The sequence below is a fragment of the Ylistrum balloti genome, unplaced genomic scaffold (genome assembly GCF_031769215.1).
Source record: "Ylistrum balloti isolate Yb309-2 unplaced genomic scaffold, AGI_CSIRO_Ybal_v1 Utg370212, whole genome shotgun sequence".
Taxonomy (NCBI): domain Eukaryota; kingdom Metazoa; phylum Mollusca; class Bivalvia; order Pectinida; family Pectinidae; genus Ylistrum; species Ylistrum balloti.
The window spans coordinates 1-17,881 of record NW_026782181.1 but is presented as its reverse complement, the minus strand read 5'-3'; the positions used below and the strand labels follow the sequence as shown (position 1 = coordinate 17,881).

The window sequence follows — 17,881 nt, the reverse complement described above, 5'->3', positions numbered from 1 at the left end:
CTCAGCATTTATCCAATCATATAGACGAACCAAGGAAAGAGGCCTTGTCCATCTGATGAAAATTCAAACTTTGTATCATATATGTGTAGTAAGCGCTATCTTCATGCGCTGTTATATTAACCTCCATCGTGTTAGATACTCGGCTGAATGCTCTAATGTATACTTAGAACTTCATCGTCTCTATCCCGTGTGGGATGGCCTTATTGGTCATGTAATATTTGTTAAAGTTTCTACGTGGTACAACAATCATACTTTGTCCTAAATAAGATTGATTTATATAATCTCCTTGTTTTAGTTCTGTTTTTAAGTGGTGTGCGTGTCACTGAAATGAAAATGTGAGAAACTTTTCAAGACATTCCGATAGAACTATTGTCTCAATGCCGTCCGGAAAGAGGAATTTTCCTATGTTAATGTTATGAAATCTGCAATAGACAAAGTATAGATTGTAACAAGACATCTTACATGATATCAACATTTAATTCCTATATAAGATTTTAACCATCATTTACCAATAAAACAACGGAATTTTTATCTCTTGATTTTTGTATTTTAGTCCTACAGAATAAACTAACTTTGAATATATATATATATAATCCACTGAACATTAAACACATATTATATGGATGCATGTCCTAGTATCTAAGAGAGGATATGATGTACATGCTTGTACATACTTTTATGTCAAAACAGCCATCTTATCTGGAGAGCTGGAAGTGGTCATATACTTTCATGAAAAGTCAATTCGCAGTCGTCAAGATAAGTATTTAATAGAAATAAGCCTAAACGGTGGGACAATTGTGTGCTAGGAATTATTTGTGAGATGTTTCCATTTGGTAATCAAAAAAAAATATTACGGGTCCTAGCTGGGCGCTGAACCCAGATTCCTACTGATACAGTGTCGAGGTAACGTTAGAATTGGACCTGCATTGATCATGAACCCAGGGTCCATTTTCAACGTTGCAAATGAAACCGGCTAACCGTGGAAAATGGAACCTTATTAAAATTAGTTTTACCATTTGTTGAAAATGGACCCTGTTGATAAGTTAACTCAATGTCTCTAACATTGTCTTAAACATAATAACACATTAATATACGACATGCGTCCAGAATTGATCCAGGGTTTCTCCCTGGTCCCACCGGTCTGTACCCGGGAGTCATACTCCTAGTCTCTCGGGTTTTAGCCATGGAGGTCACCGCATGGAAACAGTTAAGATCTTCACTGCATAACTATGTATATCTTTTTAGGGATGGGGAGAAGAGCACACTGATGACCTGAGAATTTACCCTGGTGTCACCCCAAGCCCCGTGGGTATTAGCCCGTGGGACAGCTAGTGAAAACAGTTTAGATCTTCATTATATAACTTCATATGCATTCGTGAGGAATGGAGAGACGTACACGCATGACTTCAGAATTTAATCCAGGGTCAGCCCCTACCGGAAGGGTCCTATCCTGGGGGTCAAAGCACGGATACAGTTGTGATTCCGCACTTTATATACAAATAACGCACGTTACAGAGTACAGTACATAGTTTATTTACCACTTATGCAAAGAATACAGATAATTTTGGCATATTAGGGGCTGCTCACTGTATACTACAATCTTAGTGTATTAATTAAAATTTTTAATAAAACTGAAGAAGCTTATCGATGAAAATAGGAAAGCCGGGATAAATGAATATAGATTATACTCAAGCACCAGCTATGCCCTCAAAGATATGAGAGAAGCTGATTATGTCTGGCTAGGCCCTCAATGATTAGAGAGAAGCTTTGAAACATACTTGTAAAGAATATCCTGTTCACGAATAGACGATACTCTTGTGCTAGCTAAGCCTTTAATTATCTTAGAGCAGCTGAACATGTCCCGCTAGGCCCTCAGTGATATAAGAGAAGCTGAGTCATATCTGTACAAGACTATTCATTATGAGATTGTGGGTGAAATTTCCCAAGAATTTAATAGCCCATAAGGAACGATTATGTTACACATGAGAGTGAGCGCCCCCAATGAATTATAAAAGATAGCGATAAGAAATCAATGACATGATTAGCTGTGAAATGTTAAGTTTACATTGTACAATATAGTATACATGTAAGCTAACAATACATGATTGAAGTAGGTAAAATACATATATGGATGTAGAAAAATAAAAGTGAAAATAATTATAAGCAGATAACAAAACCAGACTTTTAACTATTAGGGCTAAAACTAACACCAGAAAGTAACCAACTACTGGATGAAAACACCTGAACTAAGAATGGCAGTCATATCCTTTTGAACTTTCTGGGTCGACATGGGGCTAATTCTAATATATCTATTGAAACAATCATTTTTGGATTACAAATGCTGCATACTTGCGCCTATACGAAAAGAATGGCCCGTAAAAGAATGGTCGTCTAAGCCAATACGGGCAACAGTTTCACTCAAATAGGACAAAAAAGTATGACGCATTAAAGGTCTTTATTAGCAATTATCTAGAAACAGGGAGACTAAGGAGTGGCATCTAGAGACATCCTCCTTCTAATATAAGTGTTCATAGTGGCTATCGGGGAAAGATGTCCTTTTCAAATATTGTTATAGTAACTCCCTTTCCAGAAGGGTCATTCTTGGAGGTACGCAAATGAAGCTTGAAAAAAGACAAGTCATTAGACATCACACAAACGTAAAAGCTTGGAGTCCGTATGTGACTTGCAAGTGAACTCACCAAACATAAAAAGCTGTTTTAAAAACGCATAACAACATAAGATCAAGGAAAGGACTGTACAAACAACTTGTATAAAAAGCTGCACACATCTGGGCTAATATAGAACACGTAATAGGAAGACGTTGAGTAGAAGAATTAGTCTTTCTAATTGCACGCAAAATATATGTTAATCTGAGAGTCTTGTCTAGAGGGTCACCAAATTTATTCTTGATATAATGAAAGCGTATGCCGGCTAAATACAATTTAATAGTTTCATATTTGAAGTTAAGGGAATGTTTGCAATAAGTAACAAAACTGATGAGTAAATCTTCATTGATAACAGGGAATTGACAGGGAAATGGAAACCATACATTAATACAGGTTATTAACATTTAATAATAACTTGGGTTATCTAAGGAACAACTATTTAATAATTTTGATTTCCAACGCGAGTTACCTCCCTTCATCCACTCGTTAATGTTCAGCGCTCTTAGACCGGAAACGACCTTTCATTTCGGTTTTGTCACGGTGAACAATGGGAAACCCTCCCACCCTACCCCTTCATTTTGAATAGATTCTGTGCCAGGTTTACTTTTCTTCCAGAGTCGATGTTGAAGCCTTGGCATGATTGAAGGAAAGTGGTTGTGTGATGCAGATGACACATTTATGAACTTGTGCTTGTCAGTTAGTATGGCAAAACATATCGATGGACTGTTCCTTTCTAGATGTTGAAACTGTTCCTGGTTTGTATATATTCAGTATTTGATTAAAATGGCAGGACTTCGCTAACATCAGTGCAGTAGAGAATTATAATTGAAGTTAAATTTACTAAATATTTGATGATCATTGGTCACCCCTTGATCACAAAATGTTTCGAATAATGGTATCTTTGTTATATATTTGTTCCACTGTACTGGTAATTTTCACTCTATTTGCATTGTTTTATACATGTTTGATTGTACTGGTATTGATGCCAGTCGGGCCGTACTTGACGACCCTTTGATTTATGTATGGGTGATAATTTGATGTGTGGGCACCCCCTTCTTGATTGATGTGTGGGCAGTGTGTAATTTGACCCCCTTCCTGATTGACGTGTGGGCAGTAATTGACGCCCTCTTGCTTGATGTACGGGCTTTGACACCCGTGCGCAGATCTTAATGCCCCTTGGCAAAATAAACACCATGGCCATAACCTGCAATCTTGTGTTTGTTGTTTTATTCAATAACATAAGCTCTAACTAATAAACTAACATTATGGATTTAAGACATCGACAGGTAATAGGTAAATTTCGTAGTGGCAATTTAAAGTTAAATACTAAGACAGGGCAGTACTCTCGCGCTATAATAACGTTAGCAGATAGGGTTTGTACATCACGTGACTAAAATTGTATAAAGGACAAATACTATTTGTTAATCATTTGTGACTTTTACTTAGGTATCAGGGCTCATCTTTTTACAATAAGGCAGCACTGTCCAGGTTTTAAGATTTTAAACAATGCATGGAAGCCAAATAATAATAATATATAATGTTTTATTGATCGAACCCAATTTGCAATATATTTTAGCCAAGCTCACAAGATGTATCGTCTCATAGATAGCGTAATATATAGTGTTTCGTGAGCTTAATAGGTCAGGTGTCATGTCATTATATGTTCCACACTTTAATAAGCTGTATTGTATTAAAGTTACATTTGGTTGAAACGGAGGTACGAATACCCTCTGATTCCAGATATTACCCGTGGACATTACTGACCTATTGAGTCTTACTCCAATTGTTATAATAGGTATTCCCACCCTGTAACTATATTTATATTTGTCCCTAGGTCCCCAAACCGTATCTCATTATTGGATTATATCACAGTTTCATATTCAACGCTAAAAAAGGACCCAAGAATATCATAACGCACCTTTCTTTCTTTCTTTCTATGTCATTATAAATATGATCTCGTTTCCATATTCAACGCTGAAAAAGGGCCCAAGAATATCATAACACGCCTTTCTCTCTCTCTTTCTTTCTATGTCATTATAAATATGACCCCAGTTCCATATTCAACGCTGAAAAATGACTCCAAAATATCACGACAAATATTTTTGCTGTATTATTGTAAATCATCCCAGTTCTACCGTTAATAAAAGGACCCTGTAATATCATTGCGCCATTCTCAGTTATATTAAGCAAAGTGATATTTTCCAAGCCGTAAAAGGGTCCCAGAATATCATCGCGCTTCTTAAACATAATCCCAGGTCTATACTCTATTATGACACTACTCCCTGTTGAATTATCTAAGTTAAGAGCGGGCTTATATGCAACAGCTGTATGATGCAGTTTATTTTCTTGTTTGACTCTATTGCATCTCACTCTGAATTATTAAGTGCTTTCCTAATACGGCGCCACACATCAAATGGAATTAATTGTGTGGTGTTTCACTCTTAGTTGCGTTACGGAAGCCATGAAATATATAACACAACGTGAACAGCTATCCCTACACAACTGGAACATCTATCCATACACAACTGGACCATCTATCCATACACAACTAGACCATCTATCCATACACAACGTGGACATCTATCCATACACAACGTGAACAGTTACCCATACACAACTGGAACATCTATCCATACACAACTGGACTATCTATCCATACACAACGTGAACAGCTATCCATACACAACGTGAACATCTATCCATACACAACGTGAACAGCTACCCATACACAACTGGAACATCTATCCATACACAACTGGAACATCTATTCCTACACAACGTGAACATCTATCCATACACAACATGAACATCTATCCATACACAACAAGAACAGCTATCCATACACAACGTGAACATCTATCCAACACAACATGATCATCTATTTCTACACAACTTGAACATCTATCCATCCATAACTGGAACAGCTATCTATACGGTTTTGGTGAAGCAAATACTTATGTATTTATTATAAAAGTCTCATATTGATAAACATCATAAATGATACTTACTCGCACGTATATTCTAGAATTAATCAAATCCGAAGTTGATTGAAATGCTCGGATACAGATTTCAACGGTACATATGGAACAATCTAATGGTTCTTTGTCTGCTGGTACGTTCCGGAAACATGATTACAAATCATTGCAGTTCTGCACATGGTACCATCGCAAAGGGACAGCGCCTGGATGGGTACACATTTAGGACACTGGAAAACCTGGGGACTAAGCAGTGTGTAAAGGAATGCTTTCTAAGACCTAGTTGTCTGTCAATTAACCATCATATCAACATGACGTGTGAGCTCAATATGGATTCGGACACCAATCAGCCGGGGTCACTAAGTCAAAATATTGAGTATTCTTACAGCAATATTGATACGTGGACAGGGGTAAGTACTGGTAAATTATACATATCTTCAAATTTGGTAGATGATGGACAATTCAGTGATTTACACATATTCATTTATGTTGTAAACAATAAACGCTTTCACCGCTTTCACTCTACTTTTCACATGACTTTAATAACATGCATAAAACTTAATTGTTGTTTTCTTCAAATATTATATAAAAGACACACATGTAAATAGGATATGTTAATGGAAATTTCAGTTAGATACAGTAGAGCCAAACAATGAATACAACTGCACCATAAAGAGAGACCTATTACAAGTGACTCCATCTATGATAACGATGTTAAATATTATTATTTAATGATAGTTGAACATTAATACTACTGGAACCAATGCCCAACATTTTTTTAAGTATATGTACATGTACATTCCGTCCAATTACTGTTATATGTCATTTGAAAATACTTTGCGTACTTAATTCGGTAGATTTTTCCAGGAAAGCCTAGTATTTACTATTACGTGCTTCTAATTTATCACATTGTTTCCTACGACAAATATCATGGGTTATTATTGTACAAGGCAGACTTAATGCGATATAGCATACTTAATTTTGGGGTCATGAAGAAAAAAGTACAACAAAACATCATCTGTGTTATTTTGTTAGATGATAGTTATTCTACATTTGTTGTCAAGTAGCAATAAAAAAAACAAAGTTATTTCTGTACCATGAGAATTCAAAGTAACGATAACCATCTAAGAGGTAATTGGGTAAATACGATGTTGTTATCAGCTGCATCCTAATCAATATTTCATGATTTGAGTGTCTTATTAATAAATGTATTGATCGTTAAAGCATATTCTAAAGTCATGTCATAATCGATAAAACACTCGTAGTCTTTACCGGTCATCAAAACTTACGGTCTATTTTGATCAACATTATAGTGATAGCAATGTTGCTTTGTATTGAAAGGAGTATACACTAATTAGTAACATTGTTCTACATCTAAAAATCATTCCTTTAAATGCGAGTTTTCATACCAAGGTCTGAGACATTATACATAAACATCTCCTACAATGCACCCTTGAGAATTCTAAAAGTTTACAGAACAGATATTTGGATCTTAGATGGGGGTACCTTGTCTTTCTTTGTAGTATTATAGGTGTAAACAGCGACTTGATCAGAAGTGAATATTTAAGTAGACATGTGAACTATCACTTATTGATAGATCCACGTAGTTATATTTTGTTTTTCTGTTGGCCAATAAATTCGATCAGAAAAGTCAACATACCAACAGTAGCATTTTCTAATCATTTTTAACGGATGATGCACAAGATTTCTCGACACAGATGCATCATCGATGTCAACGTTTCTATACATTGTACTTCCAAACGGTATTTAGAACATGTCCTGTATCGAAAATAGCGGAAAATGGAACATCTCGAAAGTAGTGATTAATAGAACCCCTAATCGCAAAAAAAGAACCCATTGAAAATAGCGAAAAATGGAGCATCTCGGAAAAAGTAAAACATAGAAGCCCTCGAAAATAGTGGGGGAAGGCGATTACTTTTCATTGTATTACAATATATAATGTCAAAAATAATTTAGTAGATAAAATAACCCTGACTTTTGTTATATTTTTTTCTTCAATCTTTTATTAAAACAACGAAGACCACCTTTTCACTAATTGTGTTCTAGGATATGTACCTCAACCTTGTTTACATTTTCTTTGAGACAGTTCTCAGGAAACTGTACCAGATCAACATGCTCTGCGGGACAAAAATGTTTCGAATTTACATCAACAACGATATGTGTTGTTACAGGTAAATATACTAAGGGAACAAACGCGTTATATTACTTGTCTAACAGCAACGTATCCCGTAAAAACGATAACGTCATTTACACTGTAACATTATCAATCATGGTTAAACTGAAATTGTATACTTTTTATATATACAATTATGAATACGATAACTGAGAATATCATTATAACTGCAGAGCACATAAGCCAGACTGAAATTACCTTACAATCTATACGGGCTGGCAGTTTATAAACCATGAAGTTCATAAAACATTCGTTGCTTATAAATGCTGTGTTTTTTACGTTGAATATTGTAATATTTTGAGAGGAACTACTTTTTCTCTACTTTTGAGTATGCAACCAAGAATAAAAGTGCGAAAAAGAAGTTGAAAATATAACTTATATTGAATCTCTTTTAAAAGCACAAATCTTTAGAAAATGAAACTGCCTGTAAGTATTATCACTTCTTCCTAACAGAATGCATGAATCGACCTCTGCTAGGTGTCATAGCTTCGATGGAACATGGCTCTGTTGGACAGGGTTTCCAGGCAACTTGTAAAACTGGTTACGAGGCGAGAGGGAATGATGCTAATGTGACTTGCATGGGAAACGGCCAATGGGACATCTCATCTAGTTATTGTCGTGAGTTTAGACAATGGTATCGCATTTAGTTTTTGTCATAAGTCTTTGGTATATCAGATAAAAAACTGTTGTGAATTTAAGACAATGACCATCGAATCGTCACATCAATCTACTAGATACAATTCTAAAGATATAAAAGACAGTTGATGTTTGTTACAATGTTGTTCAATCTAATAGATATTTACAAAATTAGTGTCAAATCCAAACAAACCGATGTATTATTGATGATGTCAAACGGATATCAAACCTCCTATGAAAAGGTGCTATTTACTTGTGTGTCTTTTTTACAATCTTTATCTTTAAGATAGCAGGTGGTAGATACTGCTGGTGTCCCCGAGGTTTGCCGTAATGTTCATGCCACATTTCAATTCACTCGATTAGTAGCACGGTTCAGAATATACACATGTATTTGATGCTATTCTAAAATAGTCTGATATATTTAAATTACGAAATGCATTTATTTATTGGATTGCTCCATCCCTCCCCCCTTCCCCCCACCCCATCCCCGTCTAGATTTTAACTTTTCTTTTGATCAGTATGGCTTTTGCTTAGTCGCCCCCTTGGCTTCAAAAATTAGGCCTTTAGCCTCACTGACTAGTGCTAGAAGGACGAAACAGCTGTATGATGCAGTTTATTTTCTTGTTTGACTCTAATGCATCTCAATCTGAATTACTTTACTAATTCGGTGCCACACATCAAATGGAATGAATTGTGTGGTGTATCACTCCTAGTTGCGTTACGGAAGCCATGAAATATATATATATATATAACACCTTTGCGTCTAGAATTCAAGAGTGTTAATTTGTAGCTGCTTATATAGTCATAGGAATTCACGAATGTACGATCCCGATGGCAGATATAGAACTCAAAGACACTTACACAAACGTGTTAGTAATGTGGTATAATGGACAGTTAATTTTCCTCTCTTTGTCATCCCATACGGGAAATGGCTATTTTTACACCCGAGTTAAAGTCATTGAAACGAAATGGCGAATTTATTAAAAATACACGAAAACAAGGATTATCTTATTTTCAGATATAAAAGGTCGTCAAGTGTTACATCCTTTCAGATAGATGTATTGCCTGGTAATCTTTAGTTACTTCCATCATATTATCTTTTTGTAATTTGATAACATGATGACGTAGAATACGCCTAAGTTGTATCTTATTATCATAGTCTTTTTTTTTCAAATGTAATAGTGTGAAGCATTCTGTTTCCTTAGCTTAAATTCGAGCTTTGGGTGCAGTTTTTTTTTTTTTTTTTTGTAATTTGTAGCATTCTACTGGTCTATCCAAACTTTGGTATGTTATAATAATAATAGAAATACAATTATGATACTGAATAGTTTAACGATTATATTTAAAATCTAAACCACGAGAGGTGTAATATCATTTGAGTAACTTGGTACCATTATGTAAATGTGCAGCAATTATATGTCGTGCATTCTTCCTCGTATGATAAATGTATTTTCCGTCTCTGAAGCATTCTAAACTCAAGGTAAACTTTTAGACATCAACCATTGCTAGTATCCAACTACATTGCAGTGAATGAAATAATTTGAAAAAAAAACCCACATAGTTATGCTGTGAATCCATTATCTACGAGGTATAAACACTGTGGTAACAATGACGTTCTATTTATTATATAAAATGTTTACTCTTCTTAAACACATATTTCCTTCGTAATTTTCTAATTGTCTCTGTAAAATATTCCTTTCTAGATAGCCTCCCTTGTTTGTGATCTTCTGTCAGAAAACTAAATTTGTTGACGTAACAATATTTTGATATTTTTAAGCATTGTTTTTATTTTATTCAAGACTGGACACAAAATTTAGGGATCATTTGAACAACTTCGACCCGCTTGGAATCAATTTTATTCAAGCGTGTCAGGTATGATTACATAAAAAAGTTCATAACTCTCAAGGTTAAAGTCTTCTGCCGCAGGCATTTTTTTTAATGCGTTAAATTTAACATGTCTCACGCTTGCTTGATAGGATAAGGACGGGTGATAGTCTAGGCCAGCCAATTAGCTCGATAGTTGAAGGTATTCATTAATAAGTATAACTCCAGGTGGTCGAACATTGTCGTCCATCAGTACAAACTCAGAGCTGAAAGCAACTGCAAAGGGTCTTACATTTGGATGAAGGATTTCTTCCTGGTATCGTAAATCTGTGAGGCTACCATCGTCAATTAAGTACAAGTCAATCCGACCACCTTAACCCTACGGGCAGTAAGATAAATAAAATTTCAATTAAGATCGGACTGACTCCTCGGGCTGGATATTGCTGGCTAGGTTCGGAAGTGGAAACAGTGAATCAGTACTGAGCACGTGGACAGAGACAGGACGGGATGACAATCGTGATGCAAACATGCCTGACGAGTGTAAAGAAACCAATACATCAAGTGTGTGTACACGTCACTTCCGGAGTGGCCTTATCGACGTGTGGGAAACACTCAATCCCACTCAGGTGATTATAAATTGCAATGATGAAATCAAAGTCAAACAGTTACCTTTAAAGATATCTGGTATGTTTTTCTCGATGTAGTATTTGAAATTAAAATCTCAAAAGTAAATTTTTATGTTGGTGTACGATACAATGCGCTTCCATATAACGGTCATTTGTTTTACTGGTCCTAGATTTTCGGTCTTTTTTTTTCTTTGTTTTTTTTTTCGGTCTTTTTTTTCAAATTTCAATGTTTAACTTTATTACCAAACAAATAGAGAAGATTGTTTCTGGTGATGGTGTCTGTGTATACGTCTACATTTTATCAGATACATCCTACCGCATTTATTTTATTTTCAGGTAAAATTTTCACTGTACACTTCTGGTATTGAAGTGGTCTATATTATACTTAATGCTACGGATTCGGATTTAACGTCGTGGTTTTCAAAGGAGAGGCTTCTATCCACTTCATTTACAGATTTAACAACGACTTCCAAGATCAGAGTCTTCTCCCTCTCAGGTCCAAAGTAAGTATTTAATAGATATTTGAAAATGATTTATTGTCATTGATTTATTATTGTTTGTTTACCTGTTCATTATATGGATTTACCTCATTATGTTAATAACGTTTAGCATGTAACAAATTTCATATTTTGTAACTGTTCGCAAATTTCATCAAAAATATTTGTAAGGTATCTATGAGGTAAGTCAAGTGCGTTTAATGCTGCCGGTACAGCTTTCTTTCAATGTAGTTTAAAATAACAGTGATTGTGTTCGCTTTTTGCAGTGCAAGCCGGAGATTTTATATTCATAAAAGTTACGCTAGTTGTCGTAACGACATCGGATGGGTTCAAATTATGGACGGACAAGGAGTTTGTTTCTATGACACTGCTGTGGCCTATCCTAAATTCATGTATTCATCGAACAATCAATCAGGCATAGTTGGAACAGGTGTGTTAATACATTTTTTTAAAAATTCAATTTACTGTTTTAACATTTGATCTCAAAAACACTTAACAGCACTCGGCATTATATTATTTCAACTTCGCTGTCTGACCCAAATGCTCATCAACACTCACACAGATCGTGATTAATATTCACTTGGCCATAAGGTGGGGACCGCCCATATCTTAGAGTGGACTTCATTTTGTTCGCTTTATTTGAGATAAGTATTCAATGACAACTCAACAGAGTACAACGCAATGCTTTTAGACATCTACGAAACTGGACATACTCGATAGGAGAAGAGATTTACAAAACCGGATGTGATGTATCATTTTGAAAAGATGTACTTAACAAAGTTTTCCCGAAGTGTTAAAGAGGTCGATTTCGATTGTCTCTTGCTAGCAGATACGTCATCAAATCACCAAAACATGTTGCTTTGACAAGAACATTGACTGGTCAATGGGTTCCTTTTATTAGGTATGTTCATCAAGGATATGCAAGCAAAGCTCACGGTTTAGAGAAACACAGCTCCAAACAATAACGCCGCTATTACCAAATGTTGTTGTTTTCAGATTGTGATTCTGATCATATGCTGTGTTTCTTGGTCTCAAAGTGCAAACGCTGCTTTAATTGACAAAGCAAACTTTTGTTTTTTCATAACACGGAGTACACTACTGTATTTCGTGTTCAGCTGGGTGTATCGCTTGCTAGCATAAGGTTACAAAACAAAAAGAAACACTTCAAGAAGTACAGCAAGGTTTATTTCTACAGAAGGAAAAATAAGTTATTATTAAAAATTTCATACTGTATAAATGGTTCGTAACTTAGGCCAAGTGAATAAAACTAACGAATTACAAAGACACACATCGTCCCACTTCATTTTATTGCTATCATCAACACTTACACTATCATGTGTTGAGAACAATGTACTGCCTTTTGGGAACTTTTACAAAACGTAAGAAGTGTACGTACATTTGTTAGGATATAGAAGTCTGTTACACATATATTGTTATGTGATTTTGTATACTTGTACACATGAAATAAAGCAACGAACATTTATTTATTCAGATACCGTTGTCGCAGAGGTGCTCGCGATATTCATGAAGACATAGCTCAGCATTTATCCAATCATATAGACGAACCAAGGAAAGAGGCCTTGTCCATCTGATGAAAATTCAAACTTTGTATCATATATGTGTAGTAAGCGCTATCTTCATGCGCTGTTATATTAACCTCCATCGTGTTAGATACTCGGCTGAATGCTCTAATGTATACTTAGAACTTCATCGTCTCTATCCCGTGTGGGATGGCCTTATTGGTCATGTAATATTTGTTAAAGTTTCTACGTGGTACAACAATCATACTTTGTCCTAAATAAGATTGATTTATATAATCTCCTTGTTTTAGTTCTGTTTTTAAGTGGTGTGCGTGTCACTGAAATGAAAATGTGAGAAACTTTTCAAGACATTCCGATAGAACTATTGTCTCAATGCCGTCCGGAAAGAGGAATTTTCCTATGTTAATGTTATGAAATCTGCAATAGACAAAGTATAGATTGTAACAAGACATCTTACATGATATCAACATTTAATTCCTATATAAGATTTTAACCATCATTTACCAATAAAACAACGGAATTTTTATCTCTTGATTTTTGTATTTTAGTCCTACAGAATAAACTAACTTTGAATATATATATATATAATCCACTGAACATTAAACACATATTATATGGATGCATGTCCTAGTATCTAAGAGAGGATATGATGTACATGCTTGTACATACTTTTATGTCAAAACAGCCATCTTATCTGGAGAGCTGGAAGTGGTCATATACTTTCATGAAAAGTCAATTCGCAGTCGTCAAGATAAGTATTTAATAGAAATAAGCCTAAACGGTGGGACAATTGTGTACTAGGAATTATTTGTGAGATGTTTCCATTTGGTAATAAAAAAAAAAATATTACGGGTCCTAGCTGGGCGCTGAACCCAGATTCCTACTGATACAGTGTCGAGGTAACGTTAGAATTGGACCTGCATTGATCATGAACCCAGGGTCCATTTTCAACGTTGCAAATGAAACCGGCTAACCGTGGAAAATGGAACCTTATTAAAATTAGTTTTACCATTTGTTGAAAATGGACCCTGTTGATAAGTTAACTCAATGTCTCTAACATTGTCTTAAACATAATAACACATTAATATACGACATGCGTCCAGAATTGATCCAGGGTTTCTCCCTGGTCCCACCGGTCTGTACCCGGGAGTCATACTCCTAGTCTCTCGGGTTTTAGCCATGGAGGTCACCGCATGGAAACAGTTAAGATCTTCACTGCATAACTATATATATCTTTTTAGGGATGGGGAGAAGAGCACACTGATGACCTGAGAATTTACCCTGGTGTCCCCCAAGCCCCGTGGGTATTAGCCCGTGGGACAGCTAGTGAAAACAGTTTAGATCTTCATTATATAACTTCATATGCATTCGTGAGGAATGGAGAGACGTACACGCATGACTTCAGAATTTAATCCAGGGTCAGCCCCTACCGGAAGGGTCCTATCCTGGGGGTCAAAGCACGGATACAGTTGTGATTCCGCACTTTATATACAAATAACGCACGTTACAGAGTACAGTACATAGTTTATTTACCACTTATGCAAAGAATACAGATAATTTTGGCATATTAGGGGCTGCTCACTGTATACTACAATCTTAGTGTATTAATTAAAATTTTTAATAAAACTGAAGAAGCTTATCGATGAAAATAGGAAAGCCGGGATAAATGAATATAGATTATACTCAAGCACCAGCTATGCCCTCAAAGATATGAGAGAAGCTGATTATGTCTGGCTAGGCCCTCAATGATTAGAGAGAAGCTTTGAAACATACTTGTAAAGAATATCCTGTTCACGAATAGACGATACTCTTGTGCTAGCTAAGCCTTTAATTATCTTAGAGCAGCTGAACATGTCCCGCTAGGCCCTCAGTGATATAAGAGAAGCTGAGTCATATCTGTACAAGACTATTCATTATGAGATTGTGGGTGAAATTTCCCAAGAATTTAATAGCCCATAAGGAACGATTATGTTACACATGAGAGTGAGCGCCCCCAATGAATTATAAAAGATAGCGATAAGAAATCAATGACATGATTAGCTGTGAAATGTTAAGTTTACATTGTACAATATAGTATACATGTAAGCTAACAATACATGATTGAAGTAGGTAAAATACATATATGGATGTAGAAAAATAAAAGTGAAAATAATTATAAGCAGATAACAAAACCAGACTTTTAACTATTAGGGCTAAAACTAACACCAGAAAGTAACCAACTACTGGATGAAAACACCTGAACTAAGAATGGCAGTCATATCCTTTTGAACTTTCTGGGTCGACATGGGGCTAATTCTAATATATCTATTGAAACAATCGGATGACCATCTGCCCAAGGCTTGGATTACATGGTCCTCGACACCAGCAGCTGCTGCAGAGGTACTTGCGCCTATACGAAAAGAATGGCCCGTAAAAGAATGGTCGTCTAAGCCAATACGGGCAACAGTTTCACTCAAATAGGACAAAAAAGTATGACGCATTAAAGGTCTACCTTATTAGCAATTATCTAGAAACAGCGGAGACTAAGGAGTGGCATCTAGAGACATCCTCCTTCTAATATAAGTGTTCATAGTGGCTATCGGGGACAAGATGTCCTTTTCAAATATTGTTATAGTAACTCCCTTTCCAGAAGGGTCATTCTTGGAGGTACGCAAATGAAGCTTGAAAAAAGACAAGTCATTAGACATCACACAAACGTAAAAGCTTGGAGTCCGTATGTGACTTGCAAGTGAACTCACCAAACATAAAAAGCTGTTTTAAAAACGCATAACAACATAAGATCAAGGAAAGGACTGTACAAACAACTTGTATGAAAAGCTGCACACATCTGGGCTAATATAGAACACGTAATAGGAAGACGTTGAGTAGAAGAATTAGTCTTTCTAATTGCACGCAAAATATATGTTAATCTGAGAGTCTTGTCTAGAGGGTTACCAAATTTATTCTTGATATAATGAAAGCGTATGCCGGCTAAATACAATTTAATAGTTTCATATTTGAAGTTAAGGGAATGTTTACAATAAGTAACAAAACTGATGAGTAAATCTTCATTGATAACAGGGAATTGACAGGGAAATGGAAACCATACATTAATACAGGTTATTAACATTTAATAATAACTTGGGTTATCTAAGGAACAACTATTTAATAATTTTGATTTCCAACGCGAGTTACCTCCCTTCATCCACTCGTTAATGTTCAGCGCTCTTAGACCGGAAACGACCTTTCATTTCGGTTTTGTCACGGTGAACAATGGGAAACCCTCCCACCCTACCCCTTCATTTTGAATAGATTCTGTGCCAGGTTTACTTTTCTTCCAGAGTCGATGTTGAAGCCTTGGCATGATTGAAGGAAAGTGGTTGTGTGATGCAGATGATACATTTATGAACTTGTGCTTTTCAGTTAGTATGGCAAAACATATCGATGGACTGTTCCTTTCTAGATGTTGAAACTGTTCCTGGTTTGTATATATTCAGTATTTGATTAAAATGGCAGGACTTCGCTAACATCAGTGCAGTAGAGAATTATAATTGAAGTTAAATTTACTAAATATTTGATGATCATTGGTCACCCCTTGATCACAAAATGTTTCGAATAATGGTATCTTTGTTATATATTTGTTCCACTGTACTGGTAATTTTCACTCTATTTGCATTTTGATTGTACTGGTATACATGTTTTGACGACCCTTTGATTTATGTATGGGTGATAATTGACCCCCTTCTTGATTGATGTGTGGGCAGTAATTGACCCCCTTCTTGATTGACGTGTGGGCAGTAATTGACGCCCCCTTTGATTTATGTATGGGTGGTAATTGACCCCTTCTTGATTGATGTGTAGGCAGTAATTGACCCCCTTCTTGATTGACGTGTGGGCAGTAATTGACGCCCTCTTGCTTGATGTACGGGCTTTGACACCCGTGCGCAGATCTTAATGCTCCTTGGCAAAATAAACACCATGGCCATAACCTGCAATCTTGTGTTTGTTGTTTTATTCAATAACATAAGCTCTAACGAATAAACTAACATTATGGATTTAAGACATCGACAGGTAATAGGTAAATTTCGTAGTGGCAATTTAAAGTTAAATACTAAGACAGGGCAGTACTCTGCGCTATAATAACGTTAGCAGATAGGGTTTGTACATCACGTGACTAAAATTGTATAAAGGACAAATACTATTTGTTAATCATTTGTGACTTTTACTTAGGTATCAGGGCTCATCTTTTTACAATAAGGCAGCACTGTCCAGGTTTTAAGATTTTAAACACTGCATGGAAGCCAAATAATAATAATATATAATGTTTTAATGATCGAACCCAATTTGCAATATATTTTAGCCAAGCTCACAAGATGTATCGTCTCATAGATAGCGTAATATATAGTGTTTCGTGAGCTTAATAGGTCAGGTGTCATGTCATTATATGTTCCACACTTTAATAAGCTGTATTGTATTAAAGTTACATTTGGTTGAAACGGAGGTACGAATACCCTCTGATTCCAGATATTACCCGTGGACATTACTGACCTATTGAGTCTTACTCCAATTGTTATAATAGGTATTCCCACCCTGTAACTATATTTATATTTGTCCCTAGGTCCCCAAACCGTATCTCATTATTGGATTATATCACAGTTTCATTCAACGCTAAAAAATTTAATATCATAACGCACCTTTCTTTCTTTCTTTCTATGTCATTATAAATATGATCTCGTTTCCACATTCAACGCTGAAAGAGGGCCCAAGAATATCATAACACGCCTTTCTCTCTTTCTTTCTATGTCATTATAAATATGACCCCAGTTCCATATTCAACGCTGAAAAATGACTCCAAAATATCACGACAAATATTTTTGCTGTATTATTGTAAATCATCCTAGTTCTAACGTTGATGAAAGGACCCTGTAATATCATTGCGCCAT

At 35.7% G+C, this 17,881-nt stretch overlaps 1 protein-coding gene across 1 annotated transcript; it reads left to right on the top strand.

The window, feature by feature from the left end:
- The first annotated feature begins 5,718 nt into the window (after nucleotides 1-5,718).
- On the top strand, nucleotides 5,719-12,954 carry LOC132551758 (uncharacterized). Its single transcript, XM_060215892.1, has 7 exons — nucleotides 5,719-6,051; nucleotides 7,749-7,833; nucleotides 8,289-8,453; nucleotides 10,710-10,921; nucleotides 11,258-11,424; nucleotides 11,685-11,848; nucleotides 12,911-12,954. Exons 1-7 carry the CDS (start codon nucleotides 5,719-5,721, stop codon nucleotides 12,952-12,954), a joined length of 1,170 nt encoding a protein of 389 aa, XP_060071875.1.
- Nucleotides 12,955-17,881: the final 4,927 nt, after the last annotated feature.

Excerpts from the sequence above, each read along its gene's own strand:
- LOC132551758 (XM_060215892.1), top strand. The coding sequence starts at position 5,719 with ATGCTCGGATACAGATTTCAACGGTACATATGGAACAATCTAATGGTT. Across the intron at positions 7,834-8,288 it reads AACGATATGTGTTGTTACAG|AATGCATGAATCGACCTCTG; the intron begins GTAAATATACTA and ends TCTTCCTAACAG. Across the intron at positions 11,425-11,684 it reads TTCTCCCTCTCAGGTCCAAA|TGCAAGCCGGAGATTTTATA; the intron begins GTAAGTATTTAA and ends CGCTTTTTGCAG.